The sequence below is a fragment of the Ochlerotatus camptorhynchus genome, unplaced genomic scaffold, assembly GCF_037179485.1.
Source record: "Ochlerotatus camptorhynchus isolate MF236.1 unplaced genomic scaffold, CSIRO-AGI_Acam_v1.1 ptg000139l, whole genome shotgun sequence".
NCBI classification, from domain to species: Eukaryota; Metazoa; Arthropoda; class Insecta; order Diptera; family Culicidae; genus Ochlerotatus; species Ochlerotatus camptorhynchus.
In genome coordinates, this window is record NW_027040629.1 from 3,094,463 (window position 1) to 3,113,891 (window position 19,429).

Here is a 19,429-nt window from a genome sequence, read left to right on the forward strand (position 1 = left end):
TCGCCGATGACATCGACATCATGGCACGGAACTTTGAAATGATGGAGGAAAAACATCAGACTGAAGGCTGAAGCTAGACGGATTGGACTTGCCATCAACGCATCGAAGGCGAAATACATGAGAGGAAGAGGTTATAGGGAAGACAATGTTAGCCTCCCACTCCGAGTTCAGATTGACGGTGACGACGAGTTCGTGTATTTGGGTTCACTGGTGACCGCAGAAAATGATACCAGCAGAGAAATTCAAAGATGCATTATAGCAGGGAATCGTGTCTACTTTGGACTCCGGAGCAGGCTATCTACAAGACGCTGATTAGAACGGTGGTCTTCTATGGCCACGAGACCTGGACTATGCTCATGGAGGACCGCCCTTGGTGTTTTCGAACGGAAGGTGCTGCATACCATCTACGGTGGAGTGCAGATGGATGACGGAACGTGGAGGAGGCGAATGAACCACGAATTGCACTAGCTGCTGGGAGAACCATCCATCGTCCACACTGCAAAAATTGGGCGACACGTCGTAAGAATGCTCTCGAGAGCAACCCAAAAGGAACAAGAAGAAAATTCGCGCAATGGACAAGGCGGATCGACCAAGTAGAAGGCGACCTGAGGACCCTTCGCAGTAGAGTGGAGCCGACTTCTTCGGGCAACAGAGGACATCAAGGCCTTAGCCTGATTGTTAAGGTAAGTTTTTATTTTGAAGACATTTGATTTTTTTCACACAGACAGGAACCTGAAAATACATGTTTTATGAAGATGTTTGAAGACATGGTGAATCTGAAGAAGACTTCCGATTTTTTTTTTTTTAATTTCAAGCAGTCATGTGATAATTTTTGCTATTGAAATACATATTTGACTTAATATTTTAATCTCTGTCTTGAACATGTTGATTGTGAATAATGTTACCAAAATCAGTTTTTTTTATTGAATAATTCATGATCAAAGATTAGCACAATAATAAGACCTGATCAACCTTCAGCCTGCCGTATGATACTCAGGTCTTCCCCATCGTTAAGTTCACAATGCACAAGAGACCAGTGCGTACGTTGAACACGAGTGAACCTTTTTCATAACATCGTATTGGTGTTTCTATCAGCCCCAGTGGTAGGCGCGTAGGTAACATGTTATACAGTGACAGTGGGCCCAGCACAGCAAAATAAATGATTTGAGCCCGGGACATGCTGCCTACTGTCAAACGCTGCTGTTGGTATAGTCCTTGTCACTGGCCTGGTTTCTATGCAACGTGACTCAGTTTGTTGATTTTTTACAATGCATAGGGTAGAGCGTACCTCGGAGCGTACTTCGTCGTAATCGCCCATTTCCGTTCCATCGAGCAAGAAACATCAATAATATCAATGATTTCACCGTGCACAAATCAATAATAGGTTTGTTCCTGTGAGTTAGTTCATTAGCTACAACATAAATCCTGTTAGAGCGCATTGCATGATAATTTACGCTCATTGTTCTCAAAACAAAAGGAGCGCTCCTAGCGAATCCCCTTTTTCTACGTTTATCCGTACACAGCAAAAAAAAATGTAATATCGATCAACGTAATTCAAGCTGATGTATGAAATAATGATGTAATAGCAAAACGCAGATACAATATTACATCAATGGATGTAACTTTGTTCGCAAAATCGATGTACATCGTACAATGTGATTTTACACAACCGATGGATTGACCTGGTTGCAGCAGTTTCGATGTAATATTCAACAACTTTTTTTGCTGTGTATGACGAAGAAAATCTAATGGCATTTCAATGCGTTTGGACGGAATTGAAACTCGTAGGACGAATTTAGAATCAAGAAGCAGTGTTAGGTTTTAAACGATATCTCAACAATTTGTGACTCTTTATCAAATCCAACGGTACATATGGAAAGGTGAATAAATTTAGAAGTCATCTTTGACAGAAATTTTCTATTTTATGTTAGCATCGGGCATGGTTATTTCTGACAGACAAGAAGTTAAATTTTGACAACTGTGGCTCGAAAACCGGTCGATCGACAGCACGGGGATTTTCGAACATAGAAAATAACTTTCAAAGGTCACTTTTAAACACGAGTTAAATTAACTCGGCAAATGGTTCACAGCCTGAGTTAAATTTAACTCGAGGTTAAAAGTGACATTCCGAAAGTTATTTTCTATGTTCGAAAACCCCCGTGTATCTATTGCTGCAGCTCCACCTTTCCCAATAGCATCAGGGTCGACGACAGTTACCACAGTTACAGAAAACACGAGCTGCCTCGGAGTCTCAATTTAATATATATAATATAATAAATATAATAAATAATTGCTTGGTTTAACGGCTTTCTCAGTCTTAATATCACCAACAATCAATACGAAACTAACGATTTTAAATTGGCTCCCCACTTTAGTAGCCTATTGGTCCCAAGCAAACGATTAACGTACCCTATTCTAGTTGAAATTCTATTACTACACTATGTTTATTTTGATTCGCTATGAAAGTTTGACAGATAACATCAGGGGTGTGTGGATTCATGCAGAACATGCAGGGGTGAGTGAAATAGCTTGGGACTGCTTGGGACCGTTGTTCTGGTACTGAGTGTGCCAAAAATAATAATGATTTTCTTCGGGACCCAGTGGTCTTAGAGTTACCTCTATGATATCACTCTAAAGACTACGATTTAATCTGCCCGACGCTTCAGTCATAGGTTTTAGTTCATGGTTTATGGCCGAAACGTCGGGCAGATTAAATCGTTGTCGTTAGAGTGAGATTAAGACTTAGAAAGCCGTTAAACCAACAATCAATACGAAACTAACGATTTTAAATTGGCTCACCACTTTAGTAGCCTATTGGTCCCAAGCAAACGATTAACGTACCCTATTCTAGTTGAAATTCTATTACTACACTATGTTTGTTTTGATTCGCTATGAAAGTTTGACAGATAACATCAGGGGTGTGTGGATTCATGCAGAACATGCAGGGGTGAGTGAAATAGCTTGGGACTGCTTGGGACCGTTGTTCTGGTACTGAGTGAGCCAAAAATAATAATGATTTTTTTCGGGACCCAGTGGTCTTAGATTTACCTCTATGGTTAAACTAAGCAAATCACTCAAGTACTAGTCGTCACCATCACTAATAAAGTAATTAATCAACTCAAACTATATTTTTCATTCATATCCTTTATGAGTTTCATACGAAATGACAAATGAAATTGTTCATAATATCCTATGATAGCTATCGTTCGTTTAAATTGAGATTCATAGTTATATGCATGAAAAATCATACGATGGCTGATTGACAAAAAACTGACAGTTCTTCATAGTTCGGTCGTATGAAATTCAACATAAAATCTTGTCGCAAAAAATCATACGATATTTCTATGAACTTCGTTTGATTAATAATCTCAGTGTAGTAGTGGTGTTGCCATGTGGTACACTGAAAAATTGAAATTGCAAGTTAGTCACCAAAGTTTTCGAGCCGCTCCGTCTGTCACTTCGTTTGTGATATAACCATAGAGGTAACTCTAAGACTAGTAGGTCCCGAAGAAACGTGCTCAACTTTTTGGCTCAGCTCTGGTACTTATCTTCGGTCCCAAGCTAATCGATTCACCCCTCGAAGCATAGGAAAATCCACTAACCCCTCATTTTATCTGTCAAACTTTCATAGCTTATCAAAACAAACATTGTGTAGTAGTAGAATTTCGACTAGAATGGGGTACGTTAATCGTTTGCTTGGGACCAATAGGCTAGTCAAGTAGTGAGCCAATTTAAAATCGTTAGCTTCGTATTGATTGTTGATATAACTGAATGTAATTGGATGTTTCTTCCGTGAGAACGTGATTACTGAACATTTTGTTGGATTTACAACAATGCGGTTCAGTTGGCACCAATTAGCAAAAGCGTTGAGTTGGATAAGGTGGCAGTCAGCAGGTGGCTCGGATTCGGAGATAGATTTTCATGTCGTCTGCGAACGACAGTCGTGGACCGTCGAGGACGAAATTGACGTCGTTGAAATGCACAATAAATATCAACGGGCCGAGGTGGCTACCTTCCAGAATACCCGAAGTGGCAGGGAACGAAGGAGATCGGCAGTCATCGATTGCAACTTCCAAATGAAGATCAGATAAATAGGATGCGAACCATCGTAGGAGACTGCCGATTATACCGAGCCTATCCAGTTTGGCGATCGCTATAGGATGGTTCAAATTGACGAAGGCGGCTGATAGGTCAGTGTAGATGACATCTGTTTGCATATGGTCTGTCATACTCTCCGTAATGTACGAGGTGAGACACAGAAGGTTGGAAGTAGTCGATCGCCCTGTCATGAAACCATGCTGGTCTTCGCTCAAGTGCTGCTTGAAGTGAGAGACTACCCGAGCAAAGTCGGTTAACAAAATGAAAGCAAATCGATATTAAAGTTTGCAGTTTCTATCATAATGAAAACTCATTTTGATTTCAATTGTCGCGACATAAGTCTGATATCATATTGTGATTTCATTATGCAGTCAAAACTTTTTAAATGAAAGCAACTTAGTTCTGCTCTTAACGTCTTGTTTAAAATTTAATTTAAGTTCATCTGTTGTTGAACTAATGATTCTTGTTTATTTGTTTTGTTTAACACATTTTAGATCATTCCTGACTTGCCCGGGGAGAGATTTGACTTATTCAACTTTTAAGTCTTTCAGCGTGAGAAGCATGGATGCTAACCATTTATGCCAGGCCCGTATTCAGTTAAACATTATGAATGCAAAATGAGTAATCAAATTGATTTCATTGAAAGCAGGATTTGTTTTCCGTTTGCTTCAACAGTGTAAAATTTTGCTCTCATTTTTGCTGTGTTAACCGTTAAGTCAACCAAAATGAGATCAACTAGAGTATTCAAAATAAGTTACATCATAACAGCAAATTTTGATTTCAATTTGATCTTCAGCTTTGCTCGGGTAATGGTTCCATAACGACTAACTCGAACAGTTGAAATATGGCACACAACGATGTGATGCCGCGATAGTTGTCGATGTTTCTTTTGCATCTCAGCTGATTTCCAGCACTGTAGAGGGACGTTTCGAACAGAAGGCAGAGAGTATCCACCAGGCTATCGATGTGTTGCTTGAGAAAGACGGAAGAAACTCCGTCAGGTCCAGGCTTAAATGAAGACTTCAGTTGCGAAGCCGCCCTAGTTATCATAGCAAGGTCGATGTTGATAGCTGCCAAAGATTGACTAGACATTGGAACATTACTGGTTGCTAGAGAAACGTGCTCGTCAGGTAGGTTCTCATCCGAGAATACACTCGCAAACTTGGTTGAGAACAGACGGCAAATGTCCTGAGGGGATGAAGCTTCTTCGCCGTTCAGTACCATTGTCGATGGAAGGCCAGACTCCTTTCGTTGCTCATTCACATAATTCCAAAAAGTTTTCGGGTGAGATCGAAGCTTCCGTTGAACATCTCGTTGATAACGCCGATAACATTGGCGATTGGTTCGTTGATACGCATGATTGATCCTCGCATAATGGTCCTTGAGTTGTAGGGTGTGGTACTTGGTGTATTTTCTTAGGGCGGCTCTTTTGGAATACTTTAACATACGGAGTTCACAGGTTTGCCAAGGATGATGATTACCTTGTTTAGGAACTTTTTTTTGGAACGTGTCCCTCAATGACGTAAGCCAAAATATGGGAGAGCGTTTGGGCAGCTGCATTGACATCGGCAGGGACGAGTATCCTGGGCCAGTTCAAATTCGAAAGAAGTTCCCCGCTACTGACGTGGTCAGCATTTCGGAAATCGTAGGAGACCTCTAGGGGGTGGAATGACCTCAGGGATTTGGTTGCCTTCAAGTGCAATAACTAAAGGAGGATGGTGTGGAACAGACTTTATCAACGGCGAAACAGCCATAGACAAATGCGGAGCAGTATCCTGAGCGGTGACGAAGCAAAGGTCTAAGCTACGATTCTCATTATCCACGTGGTTGAATTGCTTCAGAGTGGCGATACTGTAATGATCCAAAAGGCTTACAGCTCCAGAGTGCAATGTAGAACGGTCGTGGTCCGGATACAGGAATCCACCGTAAGATGATCGCCAAGAAATTGCCGGTAGATTGAAGTCGCCAATGATTATCATCTCGTCAGCAGCTGTAGCGATCTCCATTATAGCTCGAATAGACTGACTGTGGGATTCAATTAGCGTAGAGTCATAGAGGTAACTCTAAGACTAGAAGGTCCCGAAATAACGTGATCAACTTTTTGGCTCAGCTCTGGTACTCTCTTCGGTCCCAAGCTTATCGATTCACCCCTCGAAACATAGGAAAAACCAATAACCCCTCATTTTATCTGTCAAACTTTCATAGCGAATCAAAACAAACATTGCGTAGTACTAGAATTTTGACTAGAATGGGGTACGTTAATCGTTTGCTTGGGACCAATAGGCTAGTCAAGTAGTGAGCCAATTTTAAATCGTTAGTTTCGTATTGATTGTTGGTAGAGTCGCGAGTTCGATCCGGAGGAAAGTAAACTACACACAAAAACAAAGTGCGGTCAGCGAGCTTAATGGTAATCCAAACTTGCTCCATACTATTCCATGAATCGTTTTCGATAACTTTTGCCTTCAATCCAGAGACGACCGCTATGAGAACGTCTCCACCAGTAGATTTGCGGCTGTTGTGCGGATTCCGATCGCATCGAAAAACCTCGTATTTGGAACCAAACACTTGATTTGACAATGTGCGAGTATCAAGCCAAGTCTCAGTGAGAGCGATGACGTCGAAGCAACGATCCGAAACCGCTTAGCAATAATCATCGATGTTGGAATTCATCCCACCAGCGTTCTGGTAATACATGCAGATGACCTGACTGTGACGATAAGTCGCCTGGCGGGGGCTGCTTTGCGATCTAGAATTGGTAACGACATCTGGCAGGGGATGTTCCAAGACAGATCTTGAATTATAATCGCCTGATTGGGAGATTCGGAAGACCCCCTCTTCGTTTCCGATCGCAGGGCCGGGCCGACTCCGATGAGCGATGTCAGCGGGGGGCGCGACTCTGTCGGAAGGACTGGGGGCTTCCAAAATACTGTTCACGGTGCGTCCCAGGGTGCTAATACCGCGACATCATCAGCCAAATCGAAGTCGTTGAGGTGCTTCATAGTGATAAGATGACAAAGTAACATACGGTTTGGTACATGGTCAATTACACCTACCAGGATATCGTCGATTAAGATGGGGAAAAGTACTGCCCATAAAAGCAATTGTTCGTCTAAATTTTGAATTCTTCTACCAGATTAGAAATCGAACCCGTTAGCTTCAACATGTCTAACTTTAAAACTGTCTAGGCTGGGGGCTCCAGGATATATTCTATATCTATTTTCGAGGGTGATGGTTTAGAACAGGCCTGATCAACCTCTCTAAACCTGCATTTTTTAATGTCTTCTGGATAAAACCTATGTCAAGCTGCATTTATAGCGTTCAGAACTGCGATGATCGATTCTCTTTATCGATTTTATCTTTGCATTACTACAGTTAAGTGATCCAATTTTCCGATATTTTTCCAATACAATATAGTAAAATATAGTAAACGCACCGAGAAATCTAACGAAAATCGATCATCGCAGTTACGATGAACGCTAGATTTTGTTTATTTCTAAACCATTCTGGTTCATATTACTGAAGAACATTGGGTTAGAACCTCTTAGGGCTAGAATGGTCTCACTGTTAAAATTCATAGACCACAGGGGTACTGATGTAGAACAAGATAGGTACCTGAGTAAGTACATACCTTAGTCTAGAATGCGGATTCATACCTCGCTGTTGTCACTATTGCGTTGCTGTTAGTAACCAACATTGTTATGAGTTGATCGATTTTGTTTGAACGTAGTAGATGGTTTATGGTTCATCATGGCTGATTTAGACTATCCTGGTAAGCATGAAATACGCTAGAAACCGCACACTGAACAATGTAACCCAATCCCACTTTGCATATTACAGAAATCAATCCCGCAAACGAACTAGAAAAGCGAGTTGCCGATGCTTTTCTCATCTTTGACCATCACGGCAACAAAACGGTTGATGTGCGCGAGATCGGAACAATTTTGCGATTCCTCGGTTAGTTTCCCATCACAAATATTGTGTTTTCTTCTTCTTTATTTCATCAAATTTAATTCCTAGGATGTGTTCCCACGGAGGCAGACGTCAACGAAGTAATTTCAGCGACGGAGTTCGAAGATTCCAATGGGACGGTTCACCTTTCAAAGTTCCTGCCGTTCGTCAGCCAGCTGATTGCCGAGCATAAGTAAGTCATCGTCTAGGAAAAGTGCAAAAATGCTAATTGAATCCAATTGATACCGACACAGATTGGAACCGGCCCCACCGGAAAAACTCCTGAAAGCATTTCGCGTTCTGGACCAGGAGGGTAAGGGTTTCGTCGATCGTGATTATATGACAAAGTTGATTACAGAGGAAGGGGAACCGTTCACGGCAGAGGAACTTGAGGAAATGATGGCCGTAGCAGTCGACATGGCAACCGATAAGATTCCTTATGAAAACTATTTGAACCAACTGTTGGTAAGTAGCATTTTGGTTTGGGTCTGGTCCAGAACTAAACAAGTCTCTTCACATACGAAGCATGAACCGCAAGATTCGATTTACACATTGGCCGATAAATTCAAAAATCAAATCAGACGCAGGACGATTTTCAAATTTTACAGGCGATGATTTTTTTCTTATTTCAGGTTGATTTCTAAAATCCCCAATGTCCCAGTCAAATAAAGGGAACAAGTAATCTAGCAAATGATTTGTTTTATTGAATCAACGTTCATTTTATAGCAACGATAACTGCAAAGTGGTATGTTCGTTTTTGAACAATTGTACCGTTTTATGTTGGTACAGTTGGGTATGCCACAAATGATCGGTTTGGGTGGGTCTTTCGGTTTCTGTGGTTGTAAAGGAAATTCCACGTTGGGAGGTAACGATATCGTGGCACCTTCTACCGTATTCACGTACGTTATCATGGGTAGTTGAGCTTTTGTGAAACGATTCTTGCTGGCCTTCACTGACTTTGAGTCCTGCTTTTTCAACAGTCGTTCCATAGTTTTCTTCTTGTCCTTTTCTCGTTTCTCGTCTGCCATCTGTTTGCGCTTCTGTGATTTTAATTGGGCTTTCTGTATTGCTTCAGCGGTCATTACCTTTTCTTTATACCCGGTTGGAAGCGCCATCAGTAATTCACTGCCAAGGTTAGTTTCCTTGTCAGTATTTCGCTCATACATGGCCCTCTGTCTCGCAGTCATCAGCTTGGGATCTTTTGGTTTGATTTTCTTGAGTTCGTCGTCCACCTCCTCCAATTTACCGGATTCAATCGCATCAAGCCATCGTTCTTCTTCACTGGACGTGCCACTGTCCCTTCCTTTGCCTTTCTTTTTCTTCGACGATTTTCCCACGGAAGCACCTTTACCTTGTGGGGTAGTTTTTACCGAAGGTCCTGGAGAAGCCATAACGGATGTGGTTGATGCCACCGCAGGGATCGCTATTGAACTTGAAGGTTCTGGATCTGTTTCTGCTTCAACTTCGGTGATAATTTCCGGCTCTAGATCTGCTTCCATGTATTCGATCTCCTCCATAACTTCCACCGTTTGTTCCACTTCCTCCGGGACATAGTCGTAAGATGATGACACAAAGGGCTGCGGTTGAGATTTGCTCTTTTTGTGTTTCTTGTGTTTTTTGTGCTTCTTATGAGAGAATCCATGGAAATCATCGCCTACAAGAAAGAAAAATTGCTATCACAAATTTTAACAAATCACTATGCGTCGAACCTTCGCGATCTAGATAGATATCTTTTTTCTTCCCCATTTCACGCGGTGGGAAAACTCGGGGCTTGCAATTTCCGTCCTGATATTAATTTTCGCTTCTTCCGGAGTGATAAGAAAATACTGAAATTGCAGAAGTGGAAACAAACAAGGAAAAGATCCCAAGCAAACGTTTGTCTCCTTCTAATTTGTCAAAAATGGATCAGGCTTCACGCACACAAACGAGTGAAAGTAAACAAACTCAATAATATCACGTTCAAAGGAAGCAACCCAGAATCGTTGGAATTTTTACATTATGTTACACGCTCGTTCAATTTTATTCTAAGATCAGATTTTTTTTATAAATATTGAACGGAACATGGGAGATGAGTGAAAAGAACTTAATTTTGGGTAATTTTTCGGTTCCGTGTAGATGGAGCTCAGCAGGCATGTCTAAACGCAACACTACACTGCGTACTGCCTTTTTTACACACCACCAAGAGCATTGAGTTGTACGCTCCGTACCAGTGCTCGATAGAAAACACCAAAAGCAGCAAACAAGGCACCGGTACCGGTGCCCGTGCATAATTGTTTGCCCCGGTGTATGGATGCTTCGGCAAGCACCAAAGCCGAGTGTTTCTGACTTCGGCAAACACCGCAGCCGAGTGTTTTAGATTTCGGAATACACGCTTGCTGCTCGTAGGATTTTTTTTTTGGGCGACTTCTGAAAGATTATCGTCTTACACAAGGTAGCTCTTATACGCTTTTAGCATCTTCCATTTGAATTTACCTAATAGACGAGTGGCCAAAGCATTGGTCTAATAATGAGCGCAATGACAGCGGAAGCGGAACGGCAGCGGCAGCGGAAAAACCCGATCTGAGTAAGCCTAATTATCGGATTGAAAGCTACCCGAAAAAAAAATTACAGTGAAATTTTCAGTGGAAACAATGCTCTAACATTAATATTTATTGTCGACAATAAAAATGATTGTTATAATGTTGTACCCTTCCGAAAACGGCAAAACTGCCACCTAGATGTACAATGAATATACATAATAAAATGTTGTTACAATGATTTTTATTGTATTTTTCATTTATTTTATTGTTAACATGATTCGATCACGAACAATAATGAACAACTCTATTACAATAAAAATTGTTGTTACATTAAATATTGGTGTGTTTTCATTGTGGGTTACTTCACGAACAATAAAAATAAATCTGATTGAAGCATGCAGAGCAATTTTCGTCTTATTGTTACATTGTTTTTTATTGTATTTTTGTTGTTATTTTTTTTCGGGTAGTTAGAACCAAATCGACTTCGGTTATGCATCTTGATGTCATTTGTGACAACTGTCAAACTTTCCGTTTCCGTTCCGCTTCCGCCCACATTGCGTTTGGGCCTTGAAAGCTGGGGGGGGGGGGACGTGCTGTCAAATCAGCCTACTGATCATCTTGTATGAAACTGGTTCCAAACGTAAACAAACGCTGTAGGTTTCTTATGGCTTGTTTACGTTTGGAACCAGTTATGCGAGGTAGGCGAAGATTGTTCGTATTTGACAGCCACCTCCCCCCCTTGCTTGAAAGTCCATAGCTCGATTCTAGTCTGTCCCCTTCCTTTGTTTTTGTCAGCAATATTTTCATAAGGTAAATCTATGAAATTCATTTCGATTTCTTTTGGCTAAAAAGTTGTCCCTCTTCAATATTTTTGTCAACATTGTTTTCATAAGGTAAATCTATGAAATTCATTTCGATTTATTTTGGTTAAAAGCATTACGCAATCTTATAAATCTTATGAGCTCAAGGGATCATCTACCAGGATTATTAAAAATACACAAATCACCCACTTCGGAAGAGCGTGTTGCTGTTGCCGTCCACCCACTGGTATTTCTTGGCTTTATATTAACTAATTTAACTGATTGTTTTAACGTTCAACTGCAGACTACACGGCGAATGAGAACTACTCAAATTTGAGTTTAGTTCACTCATAATCGCCAAAAGTGCAGGAACTCAGCGATGAGTAAAATTTGTCTCATGGTTTCCTGTGGAAAACCTAAAAAATCTTCCGGAAAATGAGGAAATTGACAAAAAATTTATTCAGTCTCGGAGTAGTACCAACAATCAATACGAAACTAACGATTTTAAATTGGCTCACCACTTTAGTAGCCTATTGGTCCCAAGCAAACGATTAACGTACCCTATTCTAGTTGAAATTCTATTACTACACTATGTTTGTTTTGATTCGCTATGAAAGTTTGACAGATAACATCAGGGGTGTGTGGATTCATGCAGAACATGCAGGGGTGAGTGAAATAGCTTGGGACTGCTTGGGACCGTTGTTCTGGTACTGAGTGAGCCAAAAATAATAATGATTTTCTTCGGGACCCAGTGGTCTTAGAGTTACCTCTATGGTAGTACCATAGAGGTAACTCTAAGACCACTGGGTCCCGAAGAAAATCATTATTATTTTTGGCTCACTCAGTACCAGAACAACGGTCCCAAGCAGTCCCAAGCTATTTCACTCACCCCTGCATGTTCTGCATGAATCCACACACCCCTGATGTTATCTGTCAAACTTTCATAGCGAATCAAAACAAACATAGTGTAGTAATAGAATTTCAACTACAATAGGGTACGTTAATCGTTTGCTTGGGACCAATAGGCTACTACAATGGTGAGCCAATTTAAAATCGTTAGTTTCGTATTGATTGTTGGTAGTACCAATAGACTGAGTGAATCCAATCTTTACTTTTCTCAAATTCAGGAATTTTTCCCTGGAAAATCCTGGAAAAACCTGGGAAAACACGAGGCAAATTAACCCGCATAAACGCGAACCATATCTTGACCTTACCGAAAATGGTTAAAAATTGTTTATAATCCTTGCTAAACTTTAACTGAAATGGTTATGGAACTTTACATGAACGTTTGTGTGATAAAGTTTTAACCTTATTGATCGTTCAACCCTTGCACATCGTGAGCCCCCTAGCTTCACTACCAACAACAGAGAGAACTAAGTTGAAGTTTCGATTCAGTGTTTTAGAGTATTAATAAAGACGCAGTTCAGATTGGACGTATTTTGATTTTAATTCGACACAAATCAACCGAAAACCAATCCATTGAGCTATTTTTATAAACATTTGGTCCTTCGAACCGGATATTGATGGTTTTTATGTTGGTTTGGGCCGAAATTCAGTGAAAAAAGTGTACTTTTCCGCAAATTTGCACCGTGTGCAAATAAATCGGCACTCTGCCATTCGACGCTTCGTACCCGCGGTCCTACCGTTGTGTGTGTGCGAGTGCGAATCATGTTGTGACGTGTCCGGAGCACGAAACAAAAATAAAATTGGATGCTGCCGTGCAGCAAGTACTTTTTCGTGGAAGTTGCTCGTAGCAACTAATCAAAAGCACATAAGTGCTAGTGGAAGCTGAGTTTTCGCGTTGAAGCTGAACAAAAACACTAGGACGTTGGATGCTGCCATGCAGCAAGTGCAAGTGTTGAAGCTAGTTCCTTGACACAACAGTGAAACAAGTGCAAGAGTGTTTTTTTTTTCGTATGCAAACTGCTCGTAGCAGTCGAACATAAACCAGAACTTTGGATGCTGCCGTGCAGCAAGTGCTCGTATAGAAACTTTACCCTACATGAGTGGAAAAAAACCCCAGCGATGTTACCCCAAAAGTGTTGCGAAACATAACCCCGAAGAATTTGTTGGATGCTCTGCTTGGATCGGTGTCGAATTGTCAACCTGCGGGAACAGTGGCACAACAGAAAGCAGCGCAAGCAAAACGATTAGAGCAGCAAAAAATGGAGCAGAATCTCGTTAGGTTGTTGGATCGGCGCGATCTGTTGAAGGTGAAGCTATTCCAGATTGCAGAAGAGCTAGAAGAAGAGTCGAATCTCGAGTCGAATAATATTCACTGGCTGAATTTGCAGATGGAAAATATACGTCGGTGTTACGATGACAACGAGAAGATACATTTTGAGATTTGTGATATCGTCGCTCGGGAGCATCGAAAGGAGTACACGGAGGAGTATTTCCGTTATAATAAATACCACAACAAGTTGTTCGTGAAGATCCAGACTGCAATTTCGAAGCTGAAGAATGATGAAGACAAAGCGAAGCAAGAAGCGCAGAAACTCCCAGTAGCATCGCTCGTACCACAGCAACCGATTGTGGTGAATGCTGCTGCCCCGCATTTGCAAGTACCGTTGCCGACTTTCGATGGAAACCTCGAGACTATCATGGACAGGTATCCGAACGAGTCTCCTGCGATCAAGATTTATCATCTGAAGAACTCTAGTTCGCGGTCGAGTGAAGATAGAGCAGCCCTCGTAGAGATTTCTTCTACGGCAGTTCTACCTTCCATCAATCGTCCGTATGGTCATCTCGGAATCAGAGAGGTAGAAGATGAACAATCCTCATCTACTGATGCTCCTCTTTTCGACGATTCGGACAATCCTGACAGCGGCTTGAATGCGGAAGCTCAGTCTTTGGGATTCAATCCGGAGGATCCGGAGTTGCCGCCGATGTGGTCATATGATTGTATGACAGATGATGAAGGAGTCACCATCGAATCGTTGATGGCAGGATTTAACCTGTTCCTTTATCAGATCAAGATGTCCAAAAATTTGGTTCTTGAGAAGGTGGGCATCCAAGGGAACAGGTTACAAGGATTTGTCTCCACTGTGCAAGAGTCCTCTTCCACTACACTTTGGGGATCTGCCAAATCGAATGCCACTGTGACAGAAGTAACTCCTAATGTATCAGAGGATGCTCCGTCTTGCTCCTTTCATTATAAAGGAAACATATTCCAGCGACAAGACACACGAACGCAGACAGATCCTCAAAGTGGAGATCTGCTAACAACACCAGATCCGCCCGTGATTGATCCAGCAATCAAGCTTCCCATAAAGACTCTAGCTGTTCCCATTCATCAGATCAAGACGAAGCAGACTTCCGAACCTGGCAAAGGTGACAAAAAGGCGAAGAAGAAATCCTCATCAAAGTCAGAGGGTAAGTCGACCAAAGAGGATGTAGAGTCGAGAGATCCGTCCCCCTTTACTCACATCGTGATTCGTCTTCCAGGAAGAACCGGTATCAATAAGCCAGTACTCTTGAAACTTGATTACAAAAAATACAGAGCCATCGCAGAATCCGACATTGTGATTGAACAAAAAATCATTCGAATTCTGAAAGAAGGCAAAATGTATATGCGATACTTCCATTGCTGCGATTATTCTCGAGGAGAAATGGAATTCACCTAAAAAGTTAACAAAACTCATGAAAAAAAAAAAAAAAAAAATGTTTATAAAAATAGCTTAATGGATTGGTTTTCGGTTGATTTGTGTCGAATTAAAATCAAAATACGTCCAATCTGAACTGCGTCTTTATTAATACTCTAAAACACTGAATCGAAACTTCAACTTAGTTCTCTCTGTTGTTGGTAGTGAAGCTAGGGGGCTCACGATGTGCAAGGGTTGAACGATCACTTATGTATTATGGTTTTTTGGAAGTGAACCTTACAAACAATGGGTTGTTAAGAACCATTACCATTTAAAATTTTAGTTTTCTCCATACATTTTCGGAAAGAGAACTATATTAGAACCTTTTTACTTATGGTTTGAGAACTTTAATGGTAATGGTTATGGTATTCAGTAAGGTCCATGGATGGTTTTGTAACATCGATCAACTTTATGTGGAATATATCGCGAATAGGTTGCCTGTAAATTAATGATTACCAATTCGTGATATATTCCACGTAAAGTTGACCGACAATACAAAACCATACATGGACCTTACTGACTACCATAACCATTACCATTACTGAATTTTTTTTCAACACAACAGCGGGGCCCTGTTTACTAAAAATGAACACATGAATAATGCTCGCGTAACATTTGAAAAGGGTCTGTCAACTTTTGTAAATAATTTGCTAGGTCCTTTTCACGAAAACCGAAGTACGCCCACGCAAACCAAGAGCACTATCGGGAAGGGCAGAATATCCTCTGCCCTATACTGTTGTTAGTTTGCGTGCGCGTATTCGGTTCGCGCGAAAAAGGCCTAACAAGTTTTGTGCACAGCAAAAAAAGTTGTTGAATATTACATCGAAACTGCTGCAACCAGGTCAATCCATCGGTTGAGTAATATCACATTGTACGATGTACATCGATTTTGCGAACAAAATTACATCCATTGATGTAATATTGTATCTGCTTTTTGCTATTACATCATTATTTCATACATCAGCTTGAATTACGTTGATCGATATTACATTTTTTTTTGCTGTGTGTACATAATGTTACGTGAGTATTATTCATGTGTTCAGGGCCCCGCTGTTGTGTCACTTTTTGTCGAGTGAGTGAATTCAAATCCATCCGTGCACTCGTCTATATTTCCTTCATACACAAAAAATGAGTAGCTTTGGTTAACCGTGTACCCTGGGCATCCCTACACGGTAAGAAAAAAGTACCCAACGGAAAGTTTACTTTTACCTATTTTTGACTAGTTTGTCTCCTTTTCTCCTTCTAATGTTGTCAAAAACGGAGGAGCAAAACCACCCAACAGGGGTAGTAAAGTGTGGGAACCCAACGTTGAGTATAATCATATTTACCTACTGTTGGGTACAACTAACATACTTTTGGTTAAAAAGCCAGTGGAAAATTCCATACGAACTGCACATAAGTAAATGAAAATTACTTTGACCCGCTTTACCTACTTTTGGGTTCCTGCACTATAGTGCCGAGATGAGTGAAAAGAACTTAATTTTGGGTACTTTTTTCTAACCGTGTATAAGTTGATTTGTTGTTTGTTTGTTTCCGTATCGATTGTTACAAAAAAAAAAAAAATATGGAAAAAATACTATTAAACTGCAGCTTACCAATTAAAATAATTTTAGAATAGAAGGAAGTGCTTCAAGTGCTAACATTTAATTTATTTTCTCGTTGATAGGCAACAGCTGGTCGGTAAGTACGATGCGCGATTCGTTGCCTATTTCCGCCTATTTGTTTCGATTTAGGTTGTGTTTAGCTAAATTTCATAAACCCGAATGATTTCAGTTCAGCCTCTGCTAAGACATGTCCTCGGAAGCATCTGAAACAGAATGTAAACAACGGGTCTCTAACCGGGGCAAAAACTTTTCTGTTGCTGAAGATAAACAAATTTGCCTATCCTGGATGTATGCCTCGAAAATTTGTAACCAATCTGTTTCAAATAACATATATATCTGGGGTATTTTGTACGACCATGCCGTTACCAAAGAGCAGGACCTTGAGGCTCGGACAGCCAGCAGCTTACGGCATCGATTTTTATCGATACAGCGTGAAGTCAGGAAGTTCTCGGACATTCATAATCTTATTAATCCAGATGAAACGGAATCCGTCTTAGAAAACGCGTTGCAGACCTACAAGAGTTGCTACAAAACACACTTTAAGTTTCTGCAGTGCTGGGAGATATTGAGGGAATATCCTAAATTCCTGCAAATGGCCGAAACTCATTCGAATGTCGTAAAAATATCCATCGAAAAAAAGGAGGCGGAGAATCCGGAGATTATGAAAGCTGCAAGTCCTTTTGCAGAATCGGTTCGTAAAAGTTCACGAGGTTTAAATGTTCTACCAGATGAAATACAAGCTCTGCTGAAGGCATGCCGCGATGTTGGTGTAGAAGAGGCGCGATCCAAAGGAGAACGCATAGAACCATTGCTGTATGACGTTCAACAACAGATGGCCAATTATGGCAGATTTTCGGAGAGAAAACTGTATGTGGTTAAAAAACAATACCTCAGAACGGAGAAAAATTACCGGAATGGTGATCTAGTACCATATCCTCCAGAGGCGCGAATTCTGTGGGGGAAAAATGACACTAGCAAGGATGGTTTGTAAAACGTTCTGAAGAAACCTTCTGACATTCATAACATTTTTGTTTTTAGATGAATCGAATGATGCGAGCTGGAACAATCAGATTCAGTATAATTTAGATCATTGGAAAGGTTTATCATTTCTGTCAGATTTGGAAATCCAAGAATTGCTTAAGGAGGCAGTTAAGAAAAATGTGGAATCAATTTCCCAAGCCAAGCGAAAGATTATTTTCTATGATATCCTATCGACCATGCATGCTAAGAAACTTTGTCGCAGGAAGAATGCAGAGCAACTGCTACAGGATTACCTCAGGCTGAAGAAACAGTTTTCGACTGGCATATGTAAATATCTACCTGTAGAGGCGACTCTACTTTGGACATCTGATGGGACTGAAGAAGAGCCAGTGGAAGAGGTGCAAGAAGAACCAATTCTTCAACCAGTGGATGAAGAGCCAATGCTTCAAATCAGTTTCGCAGATTGTACGTTGAAAAGTGAAGTCGCAGACGTATGTCGTATATGCCAAGCAGAGCTGTTTGATCAAACGTATGACCTGTTTTTGGATGTGTACAAAAGTCAAACATATGCAGCTATCATAAAGGAGGCACTGAATGTCGAGGTAACTCAGGCGTAAAGGTATATGATTTATTGAAGCAGACCTAACCAGTACTTATTTTAGATGGCCAATGATGGACGGAGCACAGTGATATGTGATCACTGTACAACATTCATAGAAAATCTTGTTAATTTCGTGCAACAATGTCGCGAAAGTTGTGTCACGAATGATTCATATCGAGAAGATTTTACGTTTGAAAAACACGAAACACTGGAGTTTGAAGCATCGTTGGAATCGGACGGTAACCTGAAAGATGAACATAAGAACTTGATTTCGGCCGATTATATCATCGATGATGCTGAATACCTTATGAACGACGATGACATTCTGAATGAAGTTAACGAGGCAACAAATGACGACACGAGTCCCCCTGAAGCCATTCCTGTTGAAGACATAGCTGAGGAGACACTTGATGAGGATACCCGTAAGAAAAGGAACTATCGCAAGTATTTGGAAAGCCGAACACCCAATCGTGGACAAAAACGACAATGTCACCTGTGTGGGAAAAAGGTTGTTGGATTGGTCGACCATCTTGAAAGTCACAGTGGGAAGGAGTTCAAGTGTAATTTTTGTGACTGGGTTTGCCCAAATCGAAGGCAGCTCCGGATTCACATGAATCGACATACGAAAAAGCACGTCTTCCCGTGTCGTTACTGTGACAAACTTTTCTACGTTTGGTCGTCTCGGAAGAACCACGAGGTGAGATTGTAAATGCGAAAAGGTTCAAAAAAAAATGTATGTATATATATTCTACATTGCAGGACACTCACACCAAATCGGCGTACAAGTGTGATATTTGCGGTATGGAATATAAACACAAAAGCTACTTTTTAGCGCACAAAAAGGCCATACATCTCGGAATTCGCAATTTGAAATGTACTCAGTGCAAATTCAGCACGTTCATAAAGTAAGGTTTGCAATTTTGTTTACTGCAGGATTAATTCTGAAGCAATCCCAACTTTTACTTGCAGAGCTCGGCTGCTCAACCATGTCCGTAGTATACACACCAGTGAACGTCCGTACAAATGTTCCGTGTGCGAGCACACTTCGAACAGCAGCACAGGATATTATATTCATTTTCAAAGACATAAGAAGAGTGGCGAAGTAGTTGACTATTCGATCAAATGTGCCTACTGTAAGGAACTGTTCGCCAAAGATGCAGCACTGGAGGCTCATATCGTTAAGGACCATCCCGACCGCGCGGTGAAAATTTGATTTGATTTAATCGAACGAACT

The 19,429-nt window shown here is 41.0% G+C and overlaps 3 protein-coding genes across 4 annotated transcripts; 2 read left to right on the top strand and 1 right to left on the bottom strand.

The window, feature by feature from the left end:
- Window positions 1-7,845: 7,845 nt before the first annotated feature.
- LOC135700593 (dynein regulatory complex protein 8) lies at window positions 7,846-8,713 on the top strand. The gene is made up of 5 exons (XM_065221122.1): window positions 7,846-7,867; window positions 7,909-8,052; window positions 8,116-8,239; window positions 8,301-8,511; window positions 8,572-8,713. The coding sequence occupies exons 1-5, from the start codon at window positions 7,846-7,848 to the stop codon at window positions 8,659-8,661; spliced, it is 591 nt and encodes a 196-aa protein (XP_065077194.1). The 3' UTR covers window positions 8,662-8,713.
- Window positions 8,714-8,725: 12 nt separating this feature from the next.
- On the bottom strand, window positions 8,726-9,905 carry LOC135700583 (INO80 complex subunit B). Its single transcript, XM_065221113.1, has 2 exons — window positions 9,756-9,905; window positions 8,726-9,700 (listed from the first exon to the last, which is right to left on the bottom strand). Exons 1-2 carry the CDS (start codon window positions 9,790-9,792, stop codon window positions 8,730-8,732), a joined length of 1,008 nt encoding a protein of 335 aa, XP_065077185.1. The 5' UTR covers window positions 9,793-9,905; the 3' UTR covers window positions 8,726-8,729.
- A 6,642-nt stretch (window positions 9,906-16,547) lies between these two features.
- Window positions 16,548-19,429, top strand: LOC135700584 (uncharacterized). Of its 2 annotated transcripts, none has more exons than XM_065221114.1 (6): window positions 16,548-16,689; window positions 16,783-17,596; window positions 17,652-18,196; window positions 18,257-18,892; window positions 18,955-19,100; window positions 19,165-19,429. In XM_065221114.1, the coding sequence occupies exons 2-6, from the start codon at window positions 16,801-16,803 to the stop codon at window positions 19,406-19,408; spliced, it is 2,367 nt and encodes a 788-aa protein (XP_065077186.1). In that variant the 5' UTR covers window positions 16,548-16,689; window positions 16,783-16,800; the 3' UTR covers window positions 19,409-19,429. The 2 variants fall into 2 exon arrangements, with proteins under 2 accessions (XP_065077186.1, XP_065077187.1); XM_065221115.1 differs by having other exon boundaries at window positions 16,788-17,596.